At 34.7% G+C, this 24,000-nt stretch overlaps 3 protein-coding genes across 6 annotated transcripts in view; 1 reads left to right on the plus strand and 2 right to left on the minus strand.

The window, feature by feature from the left end:
* PIG-G (phosphatidylinositol glycan anchor biosynthesis class G) overlaps positions 1-7,124 on the minus strand; it is a 39,597-nt gene extending 32,473 nt beyond the window's left edge. The window contains exon 1 of one of the 4 annotated variants that reach the window (XM_069825459.1): positions 1-195. The gene's annotated coding sequence lies outside the window, so the exon portion shown is untranslated. Of the gene's footprint in view, positions 196-6,986 lie in introns of those variants that run through there. The other 3 variants (XM_069825458.1, XM_069825460.1, XM_069825457.1) reach the window with 3 other exon arrangements.
* LOC138699518 (uncharacterized) lies at positions 63-23,967 on the plus strand. The gene is made up of 5 exons (XM_069825467.1): positions 63-185; positions 1,542-1,766; positions 1,852-1,939; positions 6,995-7,225; positions 11,042-23,967. Exons 2-5 carry the CDS (start codon positions 1,549-1,551, stop codon positions 11,156-11,158), a joined length of 654 nt encoding a protein of 217 aa, XP_069681568.1. The 5' UTR covers positions 63-185; positions 1,542-1,548; the 3' UTR covers positions 11,159-23,967.
* The window catches only part of LOC138699517 (uncharacterized), a 14,940-nt gene continuing 14,562 nt past the window's right edge, over positions 23,623-24,000 (minus strand). The window contains exon 5 of the mRNA XM_069825466.1: positions 23,623-23,760. The gene's annotated coding sequence lies outside the window, so the exon portion shown is untranslated. The remainder of the gene's footprint in view (positions 23,761-24,000) is intronic.

Genomic DNA, 24,000 nt, shown 5'->3' on the forward strand with positions numbered 1-24,000 from the left:
ATCAAATTCCTCTCTTACATGTGTTTTAAGAAATCAGCTGATTTTATTTCCCATACTCCCACAGACAGAGCCTGTCAGTTCTGTCACCTTCTCACCTACTGTATCAAAATGGTGATATTCTGAAACTGTGGTGGTTGAATATGGAAGTAAAGTTGTAGTGTTTTTAAAGAATATTAGTTATTGAGGTAAATATATTACAATACTTTTAAATCATTATTAATTCCCTTACAATATACAAAAAGTAAGATTCATATTTTACTGTTATCAATAAGATATCCCCATGAGTCATAGATCTTGTTGACCTGTAGGAGAAGCTGAAGTATAATAGTAATTCAATATTTTGAATTAATGATATCTAATGTGTATAACTTTAGGTTTAATTGGGTCAGATTATGTTATGAAAAATTATTAACAATTTATTTCGACGTGAAGAATGTATCATTCATCACAGATTGTATGAACAGAACTGCAAGCCACCAGAAGACATATTACCATATTTTATTTATTGTGCCGGTATTTAGTAAAACATGTACACCGTAACTAATTTATATTGTATTCAATAGATTTCTTTAGTTTATAATACATAAGTAGTGGGTACATGAACATTTAATGTGTAATAAATAAAGCACTCATTTGGAAGTTAAAAAAATTAAACCCGAAAATAATGCATAAAACCAAATTATGCATGATAGGTATACCGATAGCTACTTAATAATTATCCTATGTAAGTAGGTACCAGTAAGCTATAACGTTAACAATCCAGGAATATATATTAAATGATAAGCATTACCTTTAGCAGCTATGATACAACAGCGCTCTAGTGTGAGACTTCCTTGTGATAGATACCTATTAAATTATAGATTATAGCGCTATTCAGTGTTTCCAAACAGATACCTCATACCAAAAAAAAAAAAAAAAAAAAAAAAAACTCGATGAAGTAGCATAGCTTTTTACTAACATTTTTTTAAATTATTAGTACTTACTCAGGCTGTAAAATTCCTGATAGATTAGTATTATGGTGATTAATATTACAATCAACTGAAAAACCAGATTGAGTTTCGTTAATTCTGCAATGAAAATGGTCGGTGCTGTACAGATCTTTCATTTATATCTCTGCCTCTGTGCAACGTCACATCACAGTTTGCATTGAGGGGGAAGAGAGATAACAGAAGGTTGTAATGCTTTTTAATACTCTGACACCCACGACCGAGATAAGCGACTTTAAATGTAACAGTCACTCACTAACAGAGATATAATCTAACATAAACAGAATGGGAATTTAAAACCACCTTCCTTCATAAGGCACAATGCAAATCGAATTTACATCACATGAAAGATGTTACACTCATTATAATAGGTTCATAGGGAGAACTCTGTATGTATGTGTGAAAATTGTTCAACACATACTGGTACCAGTATGGTACCAGAATATTAATTAAAGTTTGCCCTTGATTTAATGTAAGTTTATTACAGTAATTAATTTTTCTGGTTCTGTGTGTTAGAGTGCTTTTAGCAATTGGTAGCATTTAACATTAAAACAGGGTCAAGATGTCGCCAGTCCTGGAAGAAGTATGGAGTGAGACAACATCCGACTTCCCTAAGGAAGTAGCTGATGAGTGGTGGACAAAAATGCTGAAGAAATACAGTGAAGATGGGAGGAGTTACCACAATATTCAGCATCTGGAAGAAAAGTTCGAACAGTTCAAAACAGTAAAACAAACTGTAAAGAACGCAAATGCAGTTGCCTTGGCCATCTTCTTTCATTAGTAAGTTTTACATGAACATGTTGACTGAGAAGCTCTTTGCATTGAGCAAAATTTGTACCGGTAACACTTGTTTGCTTGCTTTCAGCTACGAGTATGATCCCAAGGCAGTGGACTGTGAAGAGAAAAACTGTGAACACTTCAACAATTTCGCTGATGAGAGTGGACTGCCAAATGTAAGTAGCTTTACAGTGTAAACAATGAAAGCGAATGATAGCTGTTGCATAGACTCACATTAGGGATTCACCAGCCATGCAGATAAAGGAAGATGATCTCGAGAGTATAATCAAATTGGCACCTTTAGTTGCTAGTCATAAAACAGGGCTGTACAATTTTGAAAACATACTTAAATTAATACCAGTGGCGGTGCGTCAATAAGAGCACAAGAGCACGTGAATACCTTGTTTCCATTAATGTACGACTAGTTTTATTATTTAATACCGTATTGGCGTAATGGTGATGTATAATATCAGGATCGAGTATTTTAAACTTCCCGCATCTTGCATAAACTTCTTATGTAAACTTGGCAACATCCGTTCACGTACAAGCCGTGCTCTTTTCAAGAAGGTTACAGAATTTCACGCATGCGTGGGAGAAAATTGTCTTTCGCTGGCCGCTTATGACTCGTCAAGAGCACAAAGCATTAAGTGAACAGTGAATCTATCCTACAGATATCACGTGCATTGATGCCTATAGTTTACGTGCTATATCTCGAGGAGAAAATTTAATAAGCCTGTATTTTAGCCTGCAGGTGTCAGCATCTCACTGTCAGAACATTTACTTTATGTGGATGTGTGTACAGTGCTGCTACGAGGGTGTAGTTTGTGAATTACTATACTTCAGTGTCGGCATATATAGTTTGGCTTCCAAAGATGTGCTGGCTGAATGTGATGGTGGTATGAATTTAAATATTTGTGTATATTATTTAAGAATAATATATACTGGCATGTATTTATAGTAATCAATCTACGTGAATGGGATTACAGTACTGGTATAGGCTATAGTGTATCAGTGTGTTGTGAATTAAAATACAGTATATTACTGAACACACGCTTTTGTAAATTGTTTTATGTATTAATTTTTAACAGACATATACCAATGAACTCTGTTCAAGTAATTTTGAAGAGTAAAGAACTGGGTAAACTGGCTTTCCAGGAAAAATTGGAAATAAAAAGACTAGGTTTTATTTTATTATTATTATTATTATTATTATTATTATTATTATTATATGTTGTTTTGAATTTTTATACGGTTTTTTCGACAGTGAAACATTGGAATCATGACATTTCATATTAGGCTAAAAACCGTACAATTTCAAATTCTCTTCGATTTTGGAACACAAAATTGTGAACACACATAATATTTTATCACGAGCCGCCACTGATTAATACCCTATATCTCACTTGATGATAGGCCTAATTGTCAGAGGAAGAACAATTTATTATGCATACATCTTAAGCCTGATTAGTGAAATATGTTACTAGTCAGTTATGTATGCAATGGAGGGGGAAAGGAACTGGCCACCTTACCCCATTATCTCCTGGTCTTGTTGCCTCATGAGTGATGCTTTATTGGTGTCATTTATGATAAGGTTCCAACCAGTCTTCGGACTGTTGATTAAACATACAATAGGTGCAGTAAAACTTAATTTATATGTTTTATGGCAATCTGAAGAAAAAAAATGCATAAGTGAGAAAAACGTTTAGGCCTTACCAGTAGCTAACTGAAACAGCATTTGAAGACTCCCTATATGGGCAGCACTGCTACTTACAGACCTGTTACTAAATCTACGTATTACTCTGTGAAAATATTTATTAAATCTACATACTTAAACTTCAACAAACAAAATTTGATAACACAATCCCAAGGGAAAAAATGGAACTCTCTGCATCAAAATCCACAGTTAATTCCCGATTTACCACGAAAATCGTCTGTAGCTGCATTTAGATTGGCAACAGGCCATGATTGTTTGGCCAAACACCTGCATAGAATTGGAATATATCAGTCCCCTAACTGTCCATTGTGCAACTCAAACCAAGAAATGGATTCGGAACACCTCAAAATCTGTGCTTCAGTGACTGGTCATGATAATATCTTTGAAAAATATTGGAGTGCGAGAGGTCAAATGACTTTATTGTCAAATGCCTGGCATTAGAAAACAACAACAACATATGGGGAAAACGAGTTAAGTCAATTTAGTAAAATTTTTCGAAAGAGAAATATAACTTCCCAGTTAAGTCATCTTTGAGTCTATAATACTGTAGATATTCAAATTTGTAACACATATGCTTGAAGAATGTAAGATTATTTGTAGGAAATCTTAGCTACTTAAAGCCAAAGCTGGTTGATATACTACATTTCAAACTCCAGTCCAAAAAAAAAAAAAAATGACTTACTGGTATCTTGTTCTTCCAGTCATCTTCATTTAATAACATGTGATTATTTTACAAAAAAGAAGTTACTTGTTTTGGACTGCTTGCTCCTAAAAAAATAAATGAGCCGTTCAGAACAAAAGTGGTGTAAGTCAAAATTGGGTAATGAGGTTTAAAGTAAAAATTCTGTAAAATACAGCGCAAAGTAGCAATTAATATGTCCTTCGTGCTATCCACTGACTACTAATAGTTTCAATAAATTGAATATTAATTGCTACTTTGCGCTGCTTTTTACAGAACGTTTACTTTAACCCCCATTACTCAATTTTGACTTACACCACTTCTGCTCTGAACGGCTCAAATCATACCCTCAAATTGTGCCATAATTCGTTCCATTTACTACGAAATGTTTCACTGTTTCTAAAGCTGTAACAGCATCATGAAAGGACACAAGACTGTTAGAGGCATGCAGGGACAGCTTCGAATTTCCACGAGTTTCAAAGTGGGTCGCATCTTAACAGTGAACATGAGCTGTATTTTTTGCGTTCGTACATTTTCTTGGTGAATCCAATTTCGAGCAAAATTGATTTAGAACATATAAACGACGTTTCATATTTCCTGGGTTTTAAAATACGATAGTATATGTGTAAAAAACGCATAGGTAAACGAAAAACATACAGATTGGAAGTGAAATAACCTTGCAGATTGAAAGGAGCGATAGGGTACACGAAAATTAATACAAAACCTATATTACGTTTTGTGATTAAATGCACTGTTAATTAGAAAATTAAGTTTGAAATTTCAGCAGTTCGGCAACATTGCCACTAACACACTCTACTCGTGATACAGATGTACGAGGTCAACGAATTCGGTGTGTCTAGGTAGGTGAGCTGCTCTCTGCCAAGATGTTGCCACTTGCTCGCATCATGCAATGGCTTGAATTTAGAGGTTTTTAAAATGATTAAATTTACACAAAAACCGTGCATGCTATTTTTTTTTATTTTATTGGGTTATTTTACGACGCTGTATCAACATCTCAGGTTATTTAGCGTCTGAATGAAATGAAGATGATAATGCCGGTGAAATGAGTCCGGGGTCCAGCACCGAAAGTTACCCAGCATTTGCTCGTATTGGGTTGAGGGAAAACCCCGGAAAAAACCTCAGGTAACTTGCCCCGACCAGGATTCGAACCCGGGCCACCTGGTTTCGCGGCCAGATGCTGCATGCTATTGAAATACGGCAGAGAGATAAATTATTACTTTTCCTATCGATATGGACAAAAATCACTATCATACTCGCAATAGTTACCGAATAAGAGATTGTTAAACATTTGGGGAAAAAACATTTTTTTTTTTCGGAAAAACTATAAACTTTCCACAATATGATGTTATAGTTTTTGTTACATACAACATGAGCTACTTTCTCTGGTTTTTGAAAATAAGATAGAGTAATGTCAAGGTTTTAAAATAATAAAATAATTGAAAATAGAGAAGTAATGAAGTTATTAATGTATTCCGATAGCTATATTAATTAGTAAAGGTTCAGAAGAGTTTTATTGGGTTATTTTACGACGCTGTATCAACATCTTCGGTTATTTAGCGTCTGAATGAGATGAAGGTGATAATGCCGGTGAAGTGAGTCCGTGGTCCAGCATCGAAAGTTATCCACCATTTGCTCGTTTTGGGTTGAGGGAAAACCCCGGAAAAAACCTCAACCAGGTAACTTGTCCCGACTGGGATTCGAACCCGGGCCACCTGGTTTTGCAGCCAGACGCGCTGACCGTTACTCCACAGGTGTGGATGGTTCAGAAGATATTTTACTTTATAAATTGGTTAACTACTATATTTTAATTTCAATAAGAATGCATTTATAATAAATTTATTAGTCATCACAATAGCAATGAATCGAAAATGAGTGCATGCGATACAATGATGAAACTAAATTGAGGATGATTATGTAAGCAACTTATCAAGTTTGTGTTCAAATAGGTATGCTGTAGTCTTCATAGAAGTTACGTAAACGATTCTGCTGACAAGAAAATATTGCAAGAGTAAAGATTAACCTACATATGGAATGTACCGATTCAGCTATTTCAGGCTCATGACTTACAGCATGTCGACATCTGCTCACCTATTTGAAATAATAAGTTATTATGTAAAATAAGACCAAAAATTACAATTAAATTGTGAAAAGGAGCAGATAAATAAGGTTTAAAGTCTTAATGGTTATTACGGTTGGTTTAAACATGCACTAAAACCAGACGTAAGTGCAAGTTTGAACCAATAAATTATTGAGATTTACGATCAATTAATTAGTTTAGGAAATTGTATATTTATTATGTATAACTACTTTTGTATATAGATCTTTTTGTTAAATTATTAAGTTTGTACTTTTGTGAACTAATATCAATAAATCCATCCATCCATCCATCCATCCATCCATCCATCCATCCATCCATCCATCCACCCACCCACCCACCCACCCACCCATCCATCCATCCATCCATCTATTCTCTCTGGAAATTTGCAAGGCTTTTTCACTGAATGTATGACTGAAATCAATTAACATGCAAAGTATAGGAATTTTGCTGGGGCTTCAGAAAAAAGAAAATGAATTAGTATGAAAAACGCATAAGTCCAGAGCATATAAAAAAGTTTTATTGTACAACATACTACGTAAGTTTTAATCTAGCTAAACACTGTGAGTTCGCGGATGCAAACAACAGCGGTAGTGGGGAGACTTATTGTCAGAAGCACCGGGAGCATTTGCTGGGAATCAAATTCAGCAAACTCCGAAAAAGCATATAAATGTGCATATTTAATGGATATTTATATTATGATTGGAATCTTACTGTTGCAGGAGAGTCCTCTGCGGAGTGCAGTGGTGGACCTGCTCCATGCTGCTGCCACGCACAGCACAGACGCCCACAAGACAGAAGAACTGTTCGGCAGTGACGATCTGCACTTCTTTCTAGACATCGACATGGCCGTCTTGGGTTCTGATCCCGAGCAGTATGCAGAGTACACTGCCAAGGTCCAGCAGGAATATGCCTTCTTACCCGAGTCCATGTACAGAAGCCTCAGGCTTAAGGTAACAGAACACATTACTGAGCCTATCTCTTCATGCCCGAGAAGAACATTATTTAATTGCTATGTTGCAATAAATGATTTTTATTCTTTTTCTCTCCTAAAGAAACTGCCTTGTGAAAAAAATTATCATTCCTTAGAAACCGTAAAGTATACAAGTACTAGGTGAATAAACTGTAGAGAAGGTGTGTGGATAAGCTTCAGGACTTCTACCGCGTTGTCTTGGTGTTGGTGGCTGACGTTTCGACTGCTGTGTTGTGGTCATCTTCAGAGCAGTTGTTGGATAAGGAAATAGTCTGCGAGCTGGTATATATATAGTAGTCTCGATGGGGTAGACAACGCGGTAGAAGCCCTGAAGCTTATCCACACACCATGTACACCAACCGCGGAAGCCTATGCGAACACTAAACTGTAGAGAAACTTTAATGTGGCAACCTGGTCCTGATCTTTTTTTTTTTTAATTTCGTTTAATATTCACCATGCCCCATAACGTATAGTCATATTACATGGTTTATTGAAACTTGTTTATCACTTATGTGTTCATTGGTGTCCCATTTTGGTTCACTGTTTCGTGATTTTGTTGATATTCATTATGTTATTCACTGTTGAATGTTCACTATTACTATCTTTGAGTTAATGATATTAGTTCTATTTACACTGTTTACATATATACACTTTTAACCTTCAAATATTACAATAAAGAATTAATAATGTTTTATTTAACTGTGCTTTGAAGTGTAGAGGTTATTCAGCATTATATTTCAATGTGGGCAAAAAAAAAAGGTTTACAAATTTTGCATGAAGCCTCTATCAAGTTTTTTAACGTGCTGTAAATCTACAATATGGCCTCCCAGCTTTACTTATTTCCTGGGAAACCACGTTCAGAATAATATTGACTTTTTCAGTCCACTGATTTGAAGCCATGAACCTCAGCTCCAATGGCCAACGTGATATGATATAGCCCTGGGCACAACGGGGAAGTAAAAGGGAACTTAGAAACCCCTCACCCATGGCCTTTTCGCTTACACTGTTTTATAAGCAAACAGTAAGGCACTGTACATCAGTAGTGGATTTCAGGTGACCAGCAAGAGTTGAAAGTTCGTAAAAGCTATCATGCCTGCCTTATACAATCCGTCACTGAGCAATGCTTACCTTTCTGTCTGTTCATATCAGACCAAAACATTACTGTCTCAGCCGGGGAAGGTGGAATGGGGAGTAACGTGATTGTCTGCAGGGATTCGATTGAGTTATAAGTACCCAGACCTGATATAATATAACTGCCAGACGATGAGGACAAGTTAAAATAAATTTGAGCCATTTTAAAATGGTTTTGAATTGGCGTAGAAAATTATCAGTTTGAGTGGGGATAGAAGAGGAATATTTTCTTTATTCATATGTTAAGTGTACTAAGCTGTTAAGGGGATTCATATTTAATGGAAGTAAAGTTCGGAGAACATTTCTCCTCATTCTATAATATAAATTCAGGTGTACCTCAAGGTTCAGTCTTAGGCCCTATACTATATACAATTTATACATCTGATTTCCCAATTTCTAATAAAGTATTGGTGGCTACTTTTCACATGAAGATCCATCAACAGCATCTGAAAACCTGCAGAATGAATTGAAAGAAACAGAAGACTGGCTAACTAAATGGAGAATACAAGCGAGTGAAAACAAATCAGTTCATGTTACTTTCGGAACCAGAATTGAAAACTGTCCTCCTGTAACACTTTACAACAAAGAACTTCCCGAAGCAGACGATGTTAAATATTTAGGTATGCATTTAGATCGCTGATTAACATGGCGTAAACATATTGAAACTAAATGTAAAGAATTAAATTTTAAAACATAAAAAATCTATTGGTTATTGGGACCTAAATCAAAACTGTCATTAGAAAATAAACTTCTTGTTTATAAAGTCATACTAAAACCAATCTGGACATACGCCATCCAACTATGGGGAACTGCTAGTAACTCAAACATTGAAATACTGCAGAGGTATCAGTCCAAAACTTTACGTTTCATTGTCACTGCACCATGGTATGTCCGTAATGATGTCATTCATCGCGACCTCAACATTTCAACTGTGAAAGAAGAAATCTCTAAATTCAGTAAAAAATACCTGCACCGATTAAATCAACATCCCAATCATCATGCATTAAATTTGCTGGATAATAGTCAAACAATAAGAAGACTTAAAAGGACCAATGCTCTTGACCTTCCATTCATTTTTAATACAGCTATTTGAAACATAGTTATTTTTCTTTTGGAGTGTTGTCATGGGATAACATCTCCACTCATGTCATATTCTTTTGTAATATTTACTTATTGTCTCTTGTAGACAGATTGTAAATGTGGCATGTGTTAAATAAAAAAAATATATACAGTGAAACCTGTTCAAATCGGAACCTGAATAATCCAGAATCCTGTCTATTTCGGAACAATTTATTGGTCCCGGCGAAATTTGTATGTATTATGTGTAATTTTTCCTGAATAAAACAGAAACTGTCCAACGCGGAAACGGAAACTGTCTGCTACTGTTCAAAACGGAAAAAATATTTTGGACACACACTATCTTTTGTAACTGTATTTTGAAATAGCGTATAATTTCAAGGAATGTATGAAATATGTAGGTCACTAAGAAAAAAAACAAGTTTTCTTTGCAAAATTGTAGAGGGTACGAGGGTGTGTTGGCCTGCCGGTCATAAATTTTATTACCCTGTTGACTAGGCAGACGAGTCCCTTCAATACTTCCCACCAGTATACTGTCGTAACTAAACAGAGCACAAGTGTAGTGATTTCCTGGTAAAAAAAAAGTTCCGTAAATGTGGCATTAACATTAAGTGATGAAGTAAAAGTTATCGAGATAAAGGAAAATTAGAAACAAAGTCTATGTGAAATAATATTGAAGTACAGTTGTGGAAAACTCAGGTGTGACACTTTAAAAAATAAAGATCATAATGAGTGAGTGGCGTGCGGCCAATATTAGTGACACAAAAGGAACCAGAAAGCAACTGTTTATGTGAAAATAAATGAACTGTTGTGGGAGTGGGTTCTTCATGACCTTTCAAAGAACATGCCAATTTCTGGATCTGTTCTGCAAAGCAAGCTATTGAACTGGGAAAGAAATTAAATAAACCAGAATTCAAGGCTTCTAATAGATGGCTCCTAGTCCAATTAATTAATAATGTGCAGTGATATGCAGTACAGTATTAGAGTATAGTGTTAGATATTAAATAGAATGAGATTAGTAAACTTTAGTAGTGTTTAATGACTAATGAGTGAGTTACGATAATATTTATACACAAAATGAGAATTTAAGCAAGATGATTCACGAACGTAATAAGCGACAGAAAGCTGATTTAATGTGATTAGTGTTAAATGGAATATTTTGTACTTCTTGCAGTTTGCGGCATGCCATTTTGTTTTTCATGTATATGAATGACAAAATATTCCATTTTAATGTCACACCTGAATAATACGGAAACCTGTCCACAACGGAAAAAAAATTAGGACCATATCACTTCCATCTTGAACAGGTTTCATTGTATTTAATGGAAAGTGAGCATTATTGTACTTACTTCCTTCTAAAGAATCTGGAGAAGTGGATATCTATTTTTTTCATTATATATCTGTGGCACGGGATATTTTCAGTTTTATGAAAGATATATATTACAATATGTATTTTCATATTGCTAAACCAAAAATATGGTAATCCTACATTAAAGATTTTATCATGCTAGAAGAAACTTCTCCATGACTGGTTTTACACCCATGAATCTCAGAGTTATAAGCATAAATTGTTGGATTTATTTTTCAGGTTCTACAGAGCTTTTTACAAATTCCAAATATATTTGCTACCAAAGAATTTCGAGAGAAGTTTGAATCGAAAGCCAGAGCAAACATACAGAAGGAAGTGGAGTCACTGAAGAAGTAGCCATGCCTTTGTCTGCAGAGATACTCATAATCCTGTCTTTCACGGTGTTAACGAACTCCTGTTCTTAAGTATAGTTCTAACACAGAATAATTATGCAATCTCTACCTTATATAAAGTTTAGACTCGTAGCAACAATAGAGATTCCTGTATTTTGCTATATTGAAAAAAAGAACACACACATTTAAACCTATTGATATTTATTTCTAAAGGTACCAGTAGTTGATTACACTGACAGGCTTACTTTTGTCAAGTAGGTATGAAAAAGTTGAGCTTATTTACTTGAGGCAGTGTTTACTCTGCCTTCGATAATGTGTTTGCATAATTATTCTGCTCTAAGTCGTAAAGATAGAAGACTAGATGATCTTGAAATGAGAAAGTTTGAAATATGTTTTGTGTTGACATGTAGATGTAATGAACAATGGGGTGTACTGGAGAAAGTATCCCACTTTCACTGCCGCCCTGAAGCTCAGGTTTACAAAATGCATTTGCTGTTGTATAGTAATGCAAATGTACCGAAAGAAATGTTTGGAAGTAATTGATTAACTAGCGGACTTACTCGTGTTAATTATGTAAGTTTGTGCAGCTTACAGCTGTTTCGGTGCTTCATCACCATCCTCAGAGTCTACTAGATCTCGGCATCATCTCGAACTGTTATGTGGGTGCGTTTGATTGTTGAAAGATGTTGAAAGGTGGAGTCAAATAGTGTGTGTGTGTGTGTGCTGAAATTGATCTGCGTGTTGAGAATTTGATCAGGGTGTGTTTTCGTGTGTTTGTATATTTCGTATTGTTCTAGTGTGTTGAGTTTTTGGTTCTTGGGTTGTATGTGTAGGATTTCCATGTCCGCATTTATGTTATTGTATGTATGGTTAGCATTGGTTATGTGATCGGCGTATGTAGATGTATTGTGTCCTCTGGTTATTGCTTTAATGTGTTCTTTGTAGCGTGTTTGGAATGATCTGCCTGTCTGTCCAATGTAGAACTTGTCGCAACTATTACATGTGAGTTTGTATACACACCGATCACATAACCAATGCTAACCATACATACAATAACATAAATGCGGACATGAAAATCCTACACATACAACCCAAGAACCAAAAACTCAACACACTAGAACAATACGAAATATACAAACACACTAAAACACACCCCGATTAAATTCTCAACACACAGATCAATTTCAGCACACACACACACACACTATTTGACTCCACCTTTCAACACCTTTCAACAATCAAACGCACCCACATAACAGGCAGAGAAGTTCGAGATGACGCCAAGATCTAGTAGGCTCTGAGGATGGTGATGAAGCACCGAAACAGCTGTTAGCCGCACAAACTTACATAATTAACACGAGTAAGTCCGCTAGTTAATCAATTACTTATATTCAAGTGTTAAAAGTAGCATACGCAAGATTCGAAATGAATTGTTTTGACTTGTGGCAGAAAAATGTACAGAATTACAGACCAGTTTCCAACATGTGAGATACCGGTATTTGGTATGCTTCCAGCTTCACTGAAGTATTGCGGCAGTGGCTTTGGTATTAATACAAATGCTAGTGTTGAATGCTTCACTTCTTATTAAATTCTCTTTACTTGAAAGCATCAGATCGGCAGTGAAAGTATGGTAAGTTCTTGACATGAAAACCCATGAGCTTAATGAAAAATCTATTTTTAGTGGAATATTTTGTGTCTAGAAGAATATAAATGGAGATTGGATCTATGGAAAATGTGAATCTTATTTTACAGGAAGACACTGGAGTTGTAATTGATACAAATATTGTAATAGTTGCACACAGTTAGTATATTGAAAATTTATGCAGAGCTGGAAATGTGGCTGCATCATTCTTGGAAGCAGAGTCTCATAGTCTGTTGTTCTCTCCGGATTAAACCTAGCAACACACAATACTGGCATATGCAACGTGTATTTAGAAATTCGGAAAACGCGTTTCTTTACTTAAAGTTACTCTCATTGAAGTTGCTCACTGATGTCAATTGGCCAATAATGTTTGTAGAAAACAATCAGCCCCACTGCCCTTATCAACAACTGACAATCTGTGGATTTCCTATGTTTTGAAGTCAGGCTGAAAATATATGAGATATTAAATAATGCAAGAATTAAAACACTGTACCGTTTACTATTTTTCCAGGGGGATAGCTCACTCTTTTTTTCCGGTCACTTTTTTAAAATATATTACACAACAATGGAGAAAAGAAATGCCTTGAAAGTTAAATCCTGAGAAAAAAATCTTAGAAAAAACATACATATATAAGTTTTAATTCAAAATGTCATTAAAAATGCAGACCCTCTATCCTCATTACATAACAATGACCTATCTGTACTGCAGAAACGCGCAACAGGTGCATAAAAACCAAACTGTAGTATTATAACAAATAAGCTAATAAAATTAGATAATAACTATATCTCAGTGCACACATGATCAGAAATTCTGTTCTAAGAAAACACAGTGGGGATATTAATTATTACCTATGGCTGGAATAAGCAAAAGGTTGACGTTTTTTGTAAAAGGAGAGGGACATCCTAATCCTACAAATCACACACTGATTGAAATAAATCGTAAGAAGTTATGCACAAGTTAAAAAGCATTGTAAGAATGTCTGATATGACACAAACAAAACTGTATTTTCAAGGTCTTAATATAGGCAACTTCAACGTAACGAAAAAGATTTATAACTATACATCCCCCACTTCTTGGTGTAATGAATTTTATTGTAGGTATTAATTAACAACGATGAAAGAGTAATGGAACGGAGAAAAATTCTCTCCAGCACCGGGATTTTAACCCGGGTTTTCAGCTCTTAACTTAAAACTGAGACGATTCTGTCCGATGCCGGGGTGGTATCTGGTGTGGCTTAGTGGATAAAGCATCAGCATGTAGAGCTGAAAACCCGGGTTCAAATCCAGCGCCAGAGAGAATTTTTCTCCATTCCATTACTCTTTCATCGTATGATGACGCAGAATATCTGCACGGAAATATCATATGTACTTCGGTACATTAAATAATATATATGATATGCGTAAATCACTTGTGATTTAAGATGGCGCTTATTCCGTCGGATCCCAGCCAACTAGTCACTCATAACGAGTGCACCTCAGCACATGTGTGGACTTCAGTCCTTCGTTCATAGACATCTATGACGTAGTGCAGAGGGCGGCCACTAGAGGGAACCCAAGAGTTGGAACTTAAAACTGAGACGATTCTGTCCGACACCGGGGTGGTATCCAGTGTGGCTTAGTGGAAAAAGCATCAGCACGTAGAGCTGAAAACCCGGGTTCAAATCCCAGCGCCGGAGAGAATTTTTCTCCATTCCATTACTCTTTCATCATATGATGACGCAGAATATCTGCACGGAAATATCATATGTACTTCGGTACATTAAATAATATATTAATTAACAAGCTGAAGTTTAACCACACTTTCTTTTCTCAGCTGCCTTCTTTACCTTAGACAAGTTACAATGAACTCTATCTAAGCTGCTCAATATGAACATGCTCAATTAAGAAGATGGTTGAAATCAGATCTGTAGGGTCAGGACACAGAACTTTCGAGTCCAACACCGAATTGTTCATAAAAGCTGAATATGTACTAAATAATGGTAAATATACAGTAATGGTAAGTGGCACTATAAGATTACTTGAATCATCAGGCTACTTTTAAACTTAAAACATATATTTTAAGTATAAGTCCAACAGATTTTGAAGAAAACATCAGAATTCATTCTTAAACTATCGCAGAAAATTTACAAAGCATTATTATCTCTCCATATGCCTCAATGCATCTGAGTCTCCTTTAGCATGAGGTTGCTAGCAGTTCATATGGAAGGCAAGCACTAAGAAAGTAAGGAATTTATATCAATGTCAGAGTTGGAGTATGTACATTTTTACAGACCCAAATCCGAGATGATATTTGAATAGAATTGCGCTTGTGTTTTCGAGATGCCAGAGTTCAACTTTAAGCCAGAAGATATCAGGACCGACGTCTGTTCAAGATAAGATGTTTACGGACATAATTATGAAGTGTTGGCCTGTAGAAAATTCAAAACAAATATCCATTGCAGAGAGGAATCCTGGAGGTAGAAAATTGTTTATGAAAGGATATTATCTCTTTCCTAACCAAGAACAGAGACCACTCAGATGTCAGACATGTTTGTTTGCCTGTTGGACTCAAAGTCGAGCTCAATACTCATGGGAGGACGTAGCTCTCTGTAGCGTTGTGGTAAGATGAATGACTTTAATGTATGGGGACCCAAGTTCGAACCTGAGCTAAACTTTTTTCCAACCTAAGACAGCAAAATATGTCAAAATGGGGAAGGGACATGGTGAGGAGATAGTAAAATATTTAGGGTGGGAACTTCTCAAATCAAGGCGACGAAAAACCAGACTCAATGCAATGTTTAAGACACAAATGGGACACAAAGCATGGACCGATATCAATGATAGATTAGCAACACCATCATACTTAGGAAGGGCTGATCATATTAGGAAATTTAAATGTAGAAAACAAAGAACGGACGTGGCAAAATTTTCCTTTGTTAACCGCACAATAGTAGATTGGAACAGCTTACCTGTGGCAATCTTTCAGGGTGGTCCTCCTAAAATCAATACATTTAAGGAAAGGTTGAGAAGATTAGACTGAAAATGTAATTGGAGGTGCAGTGTAATTATTTAAGTTGTGTCATGTAACTAATTGAGTTGATATCTAATTAATTAAGTTGATATGTAATTAATTAAGATGATATGTAATTTAGTTGATATGTAAATAAATTAAGGTGATATGTAATTAATTAAGATGATATGTAATTACGTTGGTATGTAATTATTTAAATTGGTAATAGTTGGGTGAAATAGAAGTACTTATAAGTTAGATTTACTTTTGCTTATTGTCGTTATTATAGAATAGTTTTTATTTATAGTCCTAGGTTTATTGCATCTACTATTTATAGATTTACGTTTATTTTATTTTATTTCATTTACGTTTATTTTATTTTATTTCATGTAATTGTAATTATTGTATATTATATATCACTGCCACCAGGTGTATACCCAATTGTAGTGTTAATACGGTACATACATACATACATACATACATACATACATACATACATACATACATTACTGGGTTGGGATTTTTCAAGGTTTTCCTCAACTATAAGGCAAATCTCAGGTAGTCATATGGCGAATACTCAGTCTCATCTTGCCAAATACTATCTATCACCAATTCCATGGATATTAAATAACCTAGTAATTGGTATAGTGTCGTCCAAAATAACCAAATAAAAAAACAGAGACTATGTTGAATCTACGGTATATCCAATCCCACAATTCTGGCAGCCAATTTCCAGCCCTATTCAGGCATGACAAATATCTGTGATTCAGAGTATAGTGTAGAAATTACTAATATAATGCTAATGTGCCATGTTCGTATTATAACATGGATTGACTTAATTTGAACCCCAGGTATTTGAGAACAGAGTTCACTTGAGTTGTTCCCAATGTTGTGTTACGTAGTTTGCTGAGCTACATGGTCAACTGTGTGACTTATATACACATGCTTTTTGTGTTTCGTGGGCTGTGGTATAAAAGTAAATTGATAAGGGAGAGAGAAAATTTTGATGTACATATATTCAATTTCTTTAAAAGTATAGAAAATATTGAAATGAATGTATTACTTCATAATACATTATTCAGTATGAGATTAAAAATTATTTAACATGTTTTTAGAATCAGACTTGGTGGTTTGGTTTCTGTGTTTATCTCACAGTTCTGGTCGAAAACACAGACTGTGAGTAGAAAGAATGCCTTAGCAAAGCTGTTAGCTACATGTAGTAAATTCAGTGCATGTAGACATACATTTGCTCATTAATAAAAATAAGTATCGGTAAAGATAAAATTCTATGTCCTGGATAGCCATTACTCCAACTTCATCTCTTATTAACATACATAATCAAGATAACGATTTTGGGGGCCTCTAGTAGAAGAGAGCTAAAACATGTTTATTCAAAATCTCCTATTACCAAGGTAAAGATTTTGGAGGCCTCTAGTAGAAGAGAGCTAAACACATGTTGATTTAATCTCCTGGTCAGCAGCCTTCTATGGATATTAATTCTTGCCATCACACAATGAATAATGTAAACAAATTGAAAATAGGCATTAATTAAACTGACACCAATCGAGAAGAGTGTTTTAGTTGTCAAGTTTTTGATACAGAGAAACAATCAATCAGCTTTTCTATGACATAAACAAAATTAATTAAAATTAACAAGAAGAATCGTTTTATTTTACAAGTCTTTGCCATAGCATTCATTTAAGACTGGAATAATACCTAAGAAATATGTAACAGCCAGTTTTGGAGCTGATTGATCTGAAATATCTCTTCCCTTTACAATTTATTAAACTAAGTGTTCTTAGTACTGCAATACTAAAGCCCACATATAATCTGCACAGCAAATGAAAGTAACTGTGAGCTTTGCTTGTGAGTCTTCACAGCCTGTGAATGACGGACATTTGTGACGTGTTCTGCTGTAACTCTGTTCCAATTCATTGGGTACTGGAATTATCACATAGATTAGATAAAAACATGAGAGAATTTGTGACAGTCTGCACCAGCAACTGTAATCAATGCCATAACAGCAGAAACTGAAGTCTCTAGATGACTAGCAGTTATGCACATTTGCTATTTACAGTAGCGGAAATTTTTTTTGTTAATTTCTAAATGGAAGTTCATTTAATGGCTTCTTTGTGGAAACAGACCCAGTTGTAAGTGAAATGTGAACAACTGCAACATCTGATCTCCTGACTTCCATATACGAGTACTATATTAGAAGTGAAGACAATTAAAATTCACTGTTGACCATCTGGTCAGAAATAGCACAACGAGCAAACTCACACTTGTATTTAAAAAAGAAAAATGTCCATTCTTATTACGTACCGGTAGTTGTTAATAGCATCATTCTGGAATGGTGATTTGTAGGTATAACTTCCCTTTACTGTAAGAGTATAGGAAAAACAATTGACAGCTAAAAGTAGGACATGAAGTGTAAGAAGAATAAATCAGAATAAGCACAAAATTACCCCTTGTGGAGCTGTTTGTTTACATATTTTTGGACCATTATTACTTTACATTCGTTTATCTAAAAAGAAAATGCAAACAATACATGCTTTAGAACCTAAATAATGTAATTCGATTATGTACTATCTCTGGTTTAATGCTTACAATTTGAAGAACACGTGTCTAGGCTCATTCAACATTCTTAGTTACAAAGATAATTGTGCGAGAAAAGTTAGAATTTCTTAAAGCTCCAAGCATTATATCTTCAACTATCGCATTTTAGGTTCGTGAATTGGTAACAATCTGCATACAACAGCTAATTTCTGATGTGTTGGTTATTTTTATGTCTAATTGCACTAACATGAAGAGGTTGTCATATTGATTGACAGATTTTGGAATTTACTTGGTAAAACTACATCGACTAAGGTTAAGTATAACCTTTAAGTGTACATTTGTGGCTTTTATTTTATTTTATTTGTTAATTTTACTTTCTTAATTTTATGACTCAGTATTAAAGACGTTTATTGTTAGGTCTTCTGTTCACTGAGTAACTCAATCAGTCCGTGGTTTCTGTAGAGTAAACTGGCGCATGACGTCACTTGGAAGAGGGTGGAGCTTGCTCCCTTTCCTTCCCTAAGCTAGTGGGCGACAGTTCGCTTAAGGTGCATCTACACGGTTCAACTATTCTGTCAACTTTACACATTCAAGCAATGCATGCAAGATTGATATTTAATATTAATTAATATATGTACGCAGTGAAAATGACGTTCAAACTGGTGCACCATGTCAGCAGATGTCCTGCAATAACAAAGCTACAAATTCATAAATATGCCTATAGTATAATCAGAAACTAGATTAAGACTTAGAAATAAGATTGACGAAGCCATGATTTGTAAAAATCTTTATGGTGAATAAATTACTATTACTATTACCATGTAGACACAAAACCAAAATGCATCCTAATTGAACACGCGTTTTAAACTTGATTCTTTCAATATTCTTCCCAGATTGCATGCGTATGCTCATGGAAAATTGAACCGTGTAGATTCAGCTATAGTGTGTTGTGTTCTCTCTCTCTCTCTCTCTCTCTCTCTCTCTCTCTCTCTCTCTCTCTCCCATGCGCACTTCCTTTTGTGCCCTGACTACTCATTGGACTAATCAGGTATGAAGCTAGTTACGCAGAAGGCTTGCTGTGTGACTGGGACTCTACAGATTCGACTGACAGACTGTATCACTTAAATCATAATTGTGTTATGAGTGAGGAATTGGAAGTTTTTGAAAGAATCTCAATTTTATTTTTAGTTACATTTGTTCGTACAATTAATTGTGTTAAAATGTAAACGAGGAATACTGAAGTGTGAGCCATACATTTTGTATGTGTGATTCACATTATATGAAGAATCTTATTTTGATGCGCAATAACGTGTTATATTTGCAAGAAAATGAACTAAAATGCAATCATGTGTAAGTATCATACATTAAATTAATATTAAATTAATTGATTTGAAGGATGAAGTGGAGATACTGATATTGTAATGCAAGGCTGGGCATAGGGAGCGGAACTAGACTCTAAATGGGGACGCTTAATATTCATCCGTCACGGAATCAACGCTGCGCGGTGTTCGGCGGGGAAGAAAGGGGATGACGAGAAATCATATGGCTCCCCGTGAGAGAGTAGAATCCGCTCTTGCTGCCCAGCCCTGTTGTAATGTTTTGTTCTACTGCCATATGTAAAAAAAAGTCTTGAAATCTGACTTGACAGAAAACTTTTCTTTTTGTATCCACACGTAAGTCAGACCCTACACCGTAGTCTTCTGGCTTAGTTGCCTCATGACACCTCTTAGTGGTGTCACTTATGAGGTTCAAACCTGTCTTCGGACTGTTGACACAAACAACAACATGTCAGCTAGCTAACAGTGGACTGAAAGACTGTGAACTGATTTTTAAGTACCTATTTCATAGTAATTATTCTCTATATTGTCATACCACAATTTAATTATTTCACCAGGAAAGTACGTGCAATATTTGTCAGATAATGTTTCTCAAGCTATTTTGTGTGCATATTTCTCTATCTCAGCCAAGATTAGTGTTCCACAGTAAAAACATGGTATTTTCAATATAGCTAATGAGATTGCAGTACCTGTTTTCCAAGACACAAGGTAACTTGATGTCAGATCATATTTAAATCATGTCTTATACATATATTTTGGTTAAGTTCAAGAGAAGAAAACACTGACTTGCCACAATATTATATTGAATAAAAAAATATATACTAATATCTTTGTGTCTTCAACTTATCGAGTCACAATTATGGCTATGTCTCTTATAAATTTTAATACTCTTACGTGTTACCGGTATGTGTAAAGTATAGTATAATATAATATCTCCAGAACTATGTATTGTAGCATCGGGGTGCTTCAGTATACTCACTTGAATGCCAAGAAGTTGGATTGGAACAAAAGTAGGCCTCTTAGGAATTTGTTAATTTCTTTAACATTTATTAATTTTATTCTTAGAAAGAAAGCTTAAGAAATATGTTGCCACACTAGCAATAGAAATGTCCCATATGTCATATGTGCCAAACCCTAGTCTACGAGGATATGTGAAAAAATTTCAATACGTTAAGGAATCAGTGAACTGAGAAAATGTAAGAAACTTTGGCGCAATATCTTCGTACCGGTACTGTGTTCATTTACATCACTTAAAAATACTTATACCAGTACTTATTTGAAATGGTGACTCAATAGGTTAATAAACGCAAAGTATTTTCATACACAGTATGTCCACATATTGATTGAACAAATTAATTTTGAAGAATAAGTAAGAAGAACATGAAACTGACGTCAGCCATATTGCTGATTCAATGAAATGCTGCATCAGTACTGTAAATGTGTATTGTATTGTGACAAAAGGAGGTAATCGACCAATATTGACACACGTCCACTGTGTTTTATGTTTTGTTGTCTGTTGATGTAGGACTTCTCTTCTTCCTCTCGTACTTCATTTCTAGAAGAACTGTGCATGTTGCAATTGACATTCCGAAGACTCTGATTTAGTGTAGCTTATTCCATTGTTACATTCATCTGATTTAGTGTAGCTTACCCCACTGTTACATTTCCCCTTTGAATGCATATAGGTTTTTCAATATAACTGAAATTCTAATATTTAATGTTTTAGATCCTGTTAACTGACTCATTGAAGTTTCTAAACATGGAGAATATTATTCTCTAATTAGAAAATTCTGTTCAGAATGTATCAAATTGGGTATTTTTTCTTAAGATGTTAAAATGTTGTGTTGTATCTTTTGTCTTATCCTTAAACGTTTTTATATGTGACATTTTAACTTAAGTTTTCATATTGTTTCTCATTATTCGTTACAAGGAGTATTTATACCGAAACATTATTTTGACTTGGATCTGTAGTACAGACAATCTTTACAAATTAATTATACAAGAATTTCATTATCTGAAAATAATAAAAACAACACATACTAAGAAATCGATATACTTTATTGTTCTAGGTCAAGAGAATCAAAATAAATTACATAAATCGAAAATATATTGGTATAAATTTAAATGCACTGCATCTACGTCATACACTTTTTATATTGTCTGTACTTCACTAAATGATTTCCTGTTCTTTTATTTTAATCTAGTCACTTTTATTGTATGGAATATGTTGTGAAATGGATTTTAATTCTCAGACACATTTTTGTGTAAAATAATAAAAACAAACCATCTAGATGTATTAAAATTATTTGCAAGTAATAATAGGAAGTTGTTGATTTTTTTATGTCATTCCAAGAAATATACATCATGCAACAGAAATGATCTTACACAGACTGCGAATGGGTCAAGTGATTCGAAGCAATGATAAATGTTTAATTTACTTATGAATGGAAATAGACGACCAGTAGAGTCCAGCAAACTTGTGTTAAGGAGAATTGACTTGTTTTTAATTGCTGTATACTTGATGTGAGCAGTAAAAGTGGCCACACCTGATTCAGTTTAATTTCACAACTATCACTGTCAATAAAAACTGTTACACTTCTAAAAGAAATACGTGCTATGAAGTGCTGCACCAAGCCCAAGATGAATACATGCCTCTGATAAAACTCTGCCTGCTGATGTACGTATGCAATTTGTTTAAAAACATCTCCTTCAACCATTCCAAGCATTTGGTGTGTCATTAACATTCAAGCTGTAACCAGAAACTCACATGACGGGTTTTCAGCCATAGTTATATTAAGCCAGAAGTGGGCAAACTATCGTTCGCAGGCCAAATATGGTCCTCCAATGTGTTCAATTCAGTCCATGCGATAAATAACTTTTCAATTTTTTTTTTTAATTAATTGTAGGTACTTGACTGTTCGTCATTCATTCATTTTTGGAAAATATGAATTTATGCGAAGTGGTTAAACTACGGTTCACATGCCAAATATGGCCCTGTGCTCAATTCAGTCCATGTGACAAATAACTTTTCAATTATTTTTATTTATTATTTTTTTTTTAATTAATTGTGGGTACTTGAATATTGGACAGAGGTTAGCAAAAGGCGAAATTAACGGTAAATTCAGGACAAATTTCACTCTTTATTGTTTGTCAAAAATAACACGATGCCTGGGTGGTTTCTCATTTCCAATCAAAGGCTTCTAGGAAACTTACAATCGGTGAGGAATGTTAAGTGTTAAATAAAACATGAGTGATTGGCTGGTTGTTGAAGTATTTTTTCACACCATTCAATAATGTAACCATTTGTTTTAGGTGTTTTTCTTTTTCAGATTTTTGAAAACTAATATTAGTTTTTAGTTAGATCTGATTCTTTTGCATTTTTCAGAAAAGTGCTTAACTTAAACTTGTTCATGACTTCATGGCAATCTATTATGTGCATTTCCAGATTTAAAAAAATTTGATATCAAAGGGAAATTGAAAAATAAAAGCCTTTGACCTGCTAAAAAAATTAGTTTTCATTTGGCTTTCCTGTGAATACGTTCCCAACCCTGTATTAAGCAAATATGAATATCTTGGACCACTGAACCCCTTTCAGGTCTGTGTAACATCATTTCTGATATACGAGGTATTTCTAGTGTAATAATGTCAAGATAGCATCAGTATTATTTCAGATGTTACAGAATAGGTTGTATTCAGCCTAAAGGATTTATTGATACATTATCCTATGTAAATTGTGTGAATCCGTGTAAAGTGTCATATTACTGATTTTCTTTATTTTCTATTTGGACAGATAAAGGTTAAGGTCAGTGACAACACTAACACAAAGACTGTATAACTGTGAAGTTGGAAACAGCATTTGATCTTCTTGAGGACGAGGTAGAGCGGTGGCCTTACAAGGGAACTGGAGGCTTCTGTATTTCCAAGCAGTGCAGAATTTCTGTGATAATATAATAATTAATACCATCAAGAAGGAACGCACAGTAATATGGCACTTCGTTGTAAATGGTGACGTGAATATGTTCTGTGATAGTGTAGCTTCTCAATCTCTTGTAATAACTGTTAGTCTCTTTCGATGAACTCGACTGAAAGACAAATGGTTGTTACATTGTAGAATGTTAGGTAGGCTTAACAGTAAAAGTGTCTGCCTTGAAAACAGTTATACCACATAAAATGTGATTTTGGATTAGTCTATCTATATTGTATAAACAAAATTAAAGAAAGAAATGAATATGTTTTGTCATTTAATGTAGCTTTATCAAAAGAAATACAAACTACCATTGTGCACATTATGCTCATTCATTATTACTATTTAATACGAGAAA

The sequence above is a fragment of the Periplaneta americana genome, chromosome 5, assembly GCF_040183065.1.
Source record: "Periplaneta americana isolate PAMFEO1 chromosome 5, P.americana_PAMFEO1_priV1, whole genome shotgun sequence".
Taxonomy (NCBI): domain Eukaryota; kingdom Metazoa; phylum Arthropoda; class Insecta; order Blattodea; family Blattidae; genus Periplaneta; species Periplaneta americana.

Bases quoted from the DNA above. Each gene is read 5' to 3' on its own strand.
- LOC138699518 (XM_069825467.1), top strand. From the start codon at position 1,549: ATGTCGCCAGTCCTGGAAGAAGTATGGAGTGAGACAACATCCGACTTC. The intron at 1,767-1,851 runs GTAAGTTTTACA...GCTTGCTTTCAG, and splicing joins TTGGCCATCTTCTTTCATTA to CTACGAGTATGATCCCAAGG. The intron at 1,940-6,994 runs GTAAGTAGCTTT...TTACTGTTGCAG, and splicing joins ATGAGAGTGGACTGCCAAAT to GAGAGTCCTCTGCGGAGTGC.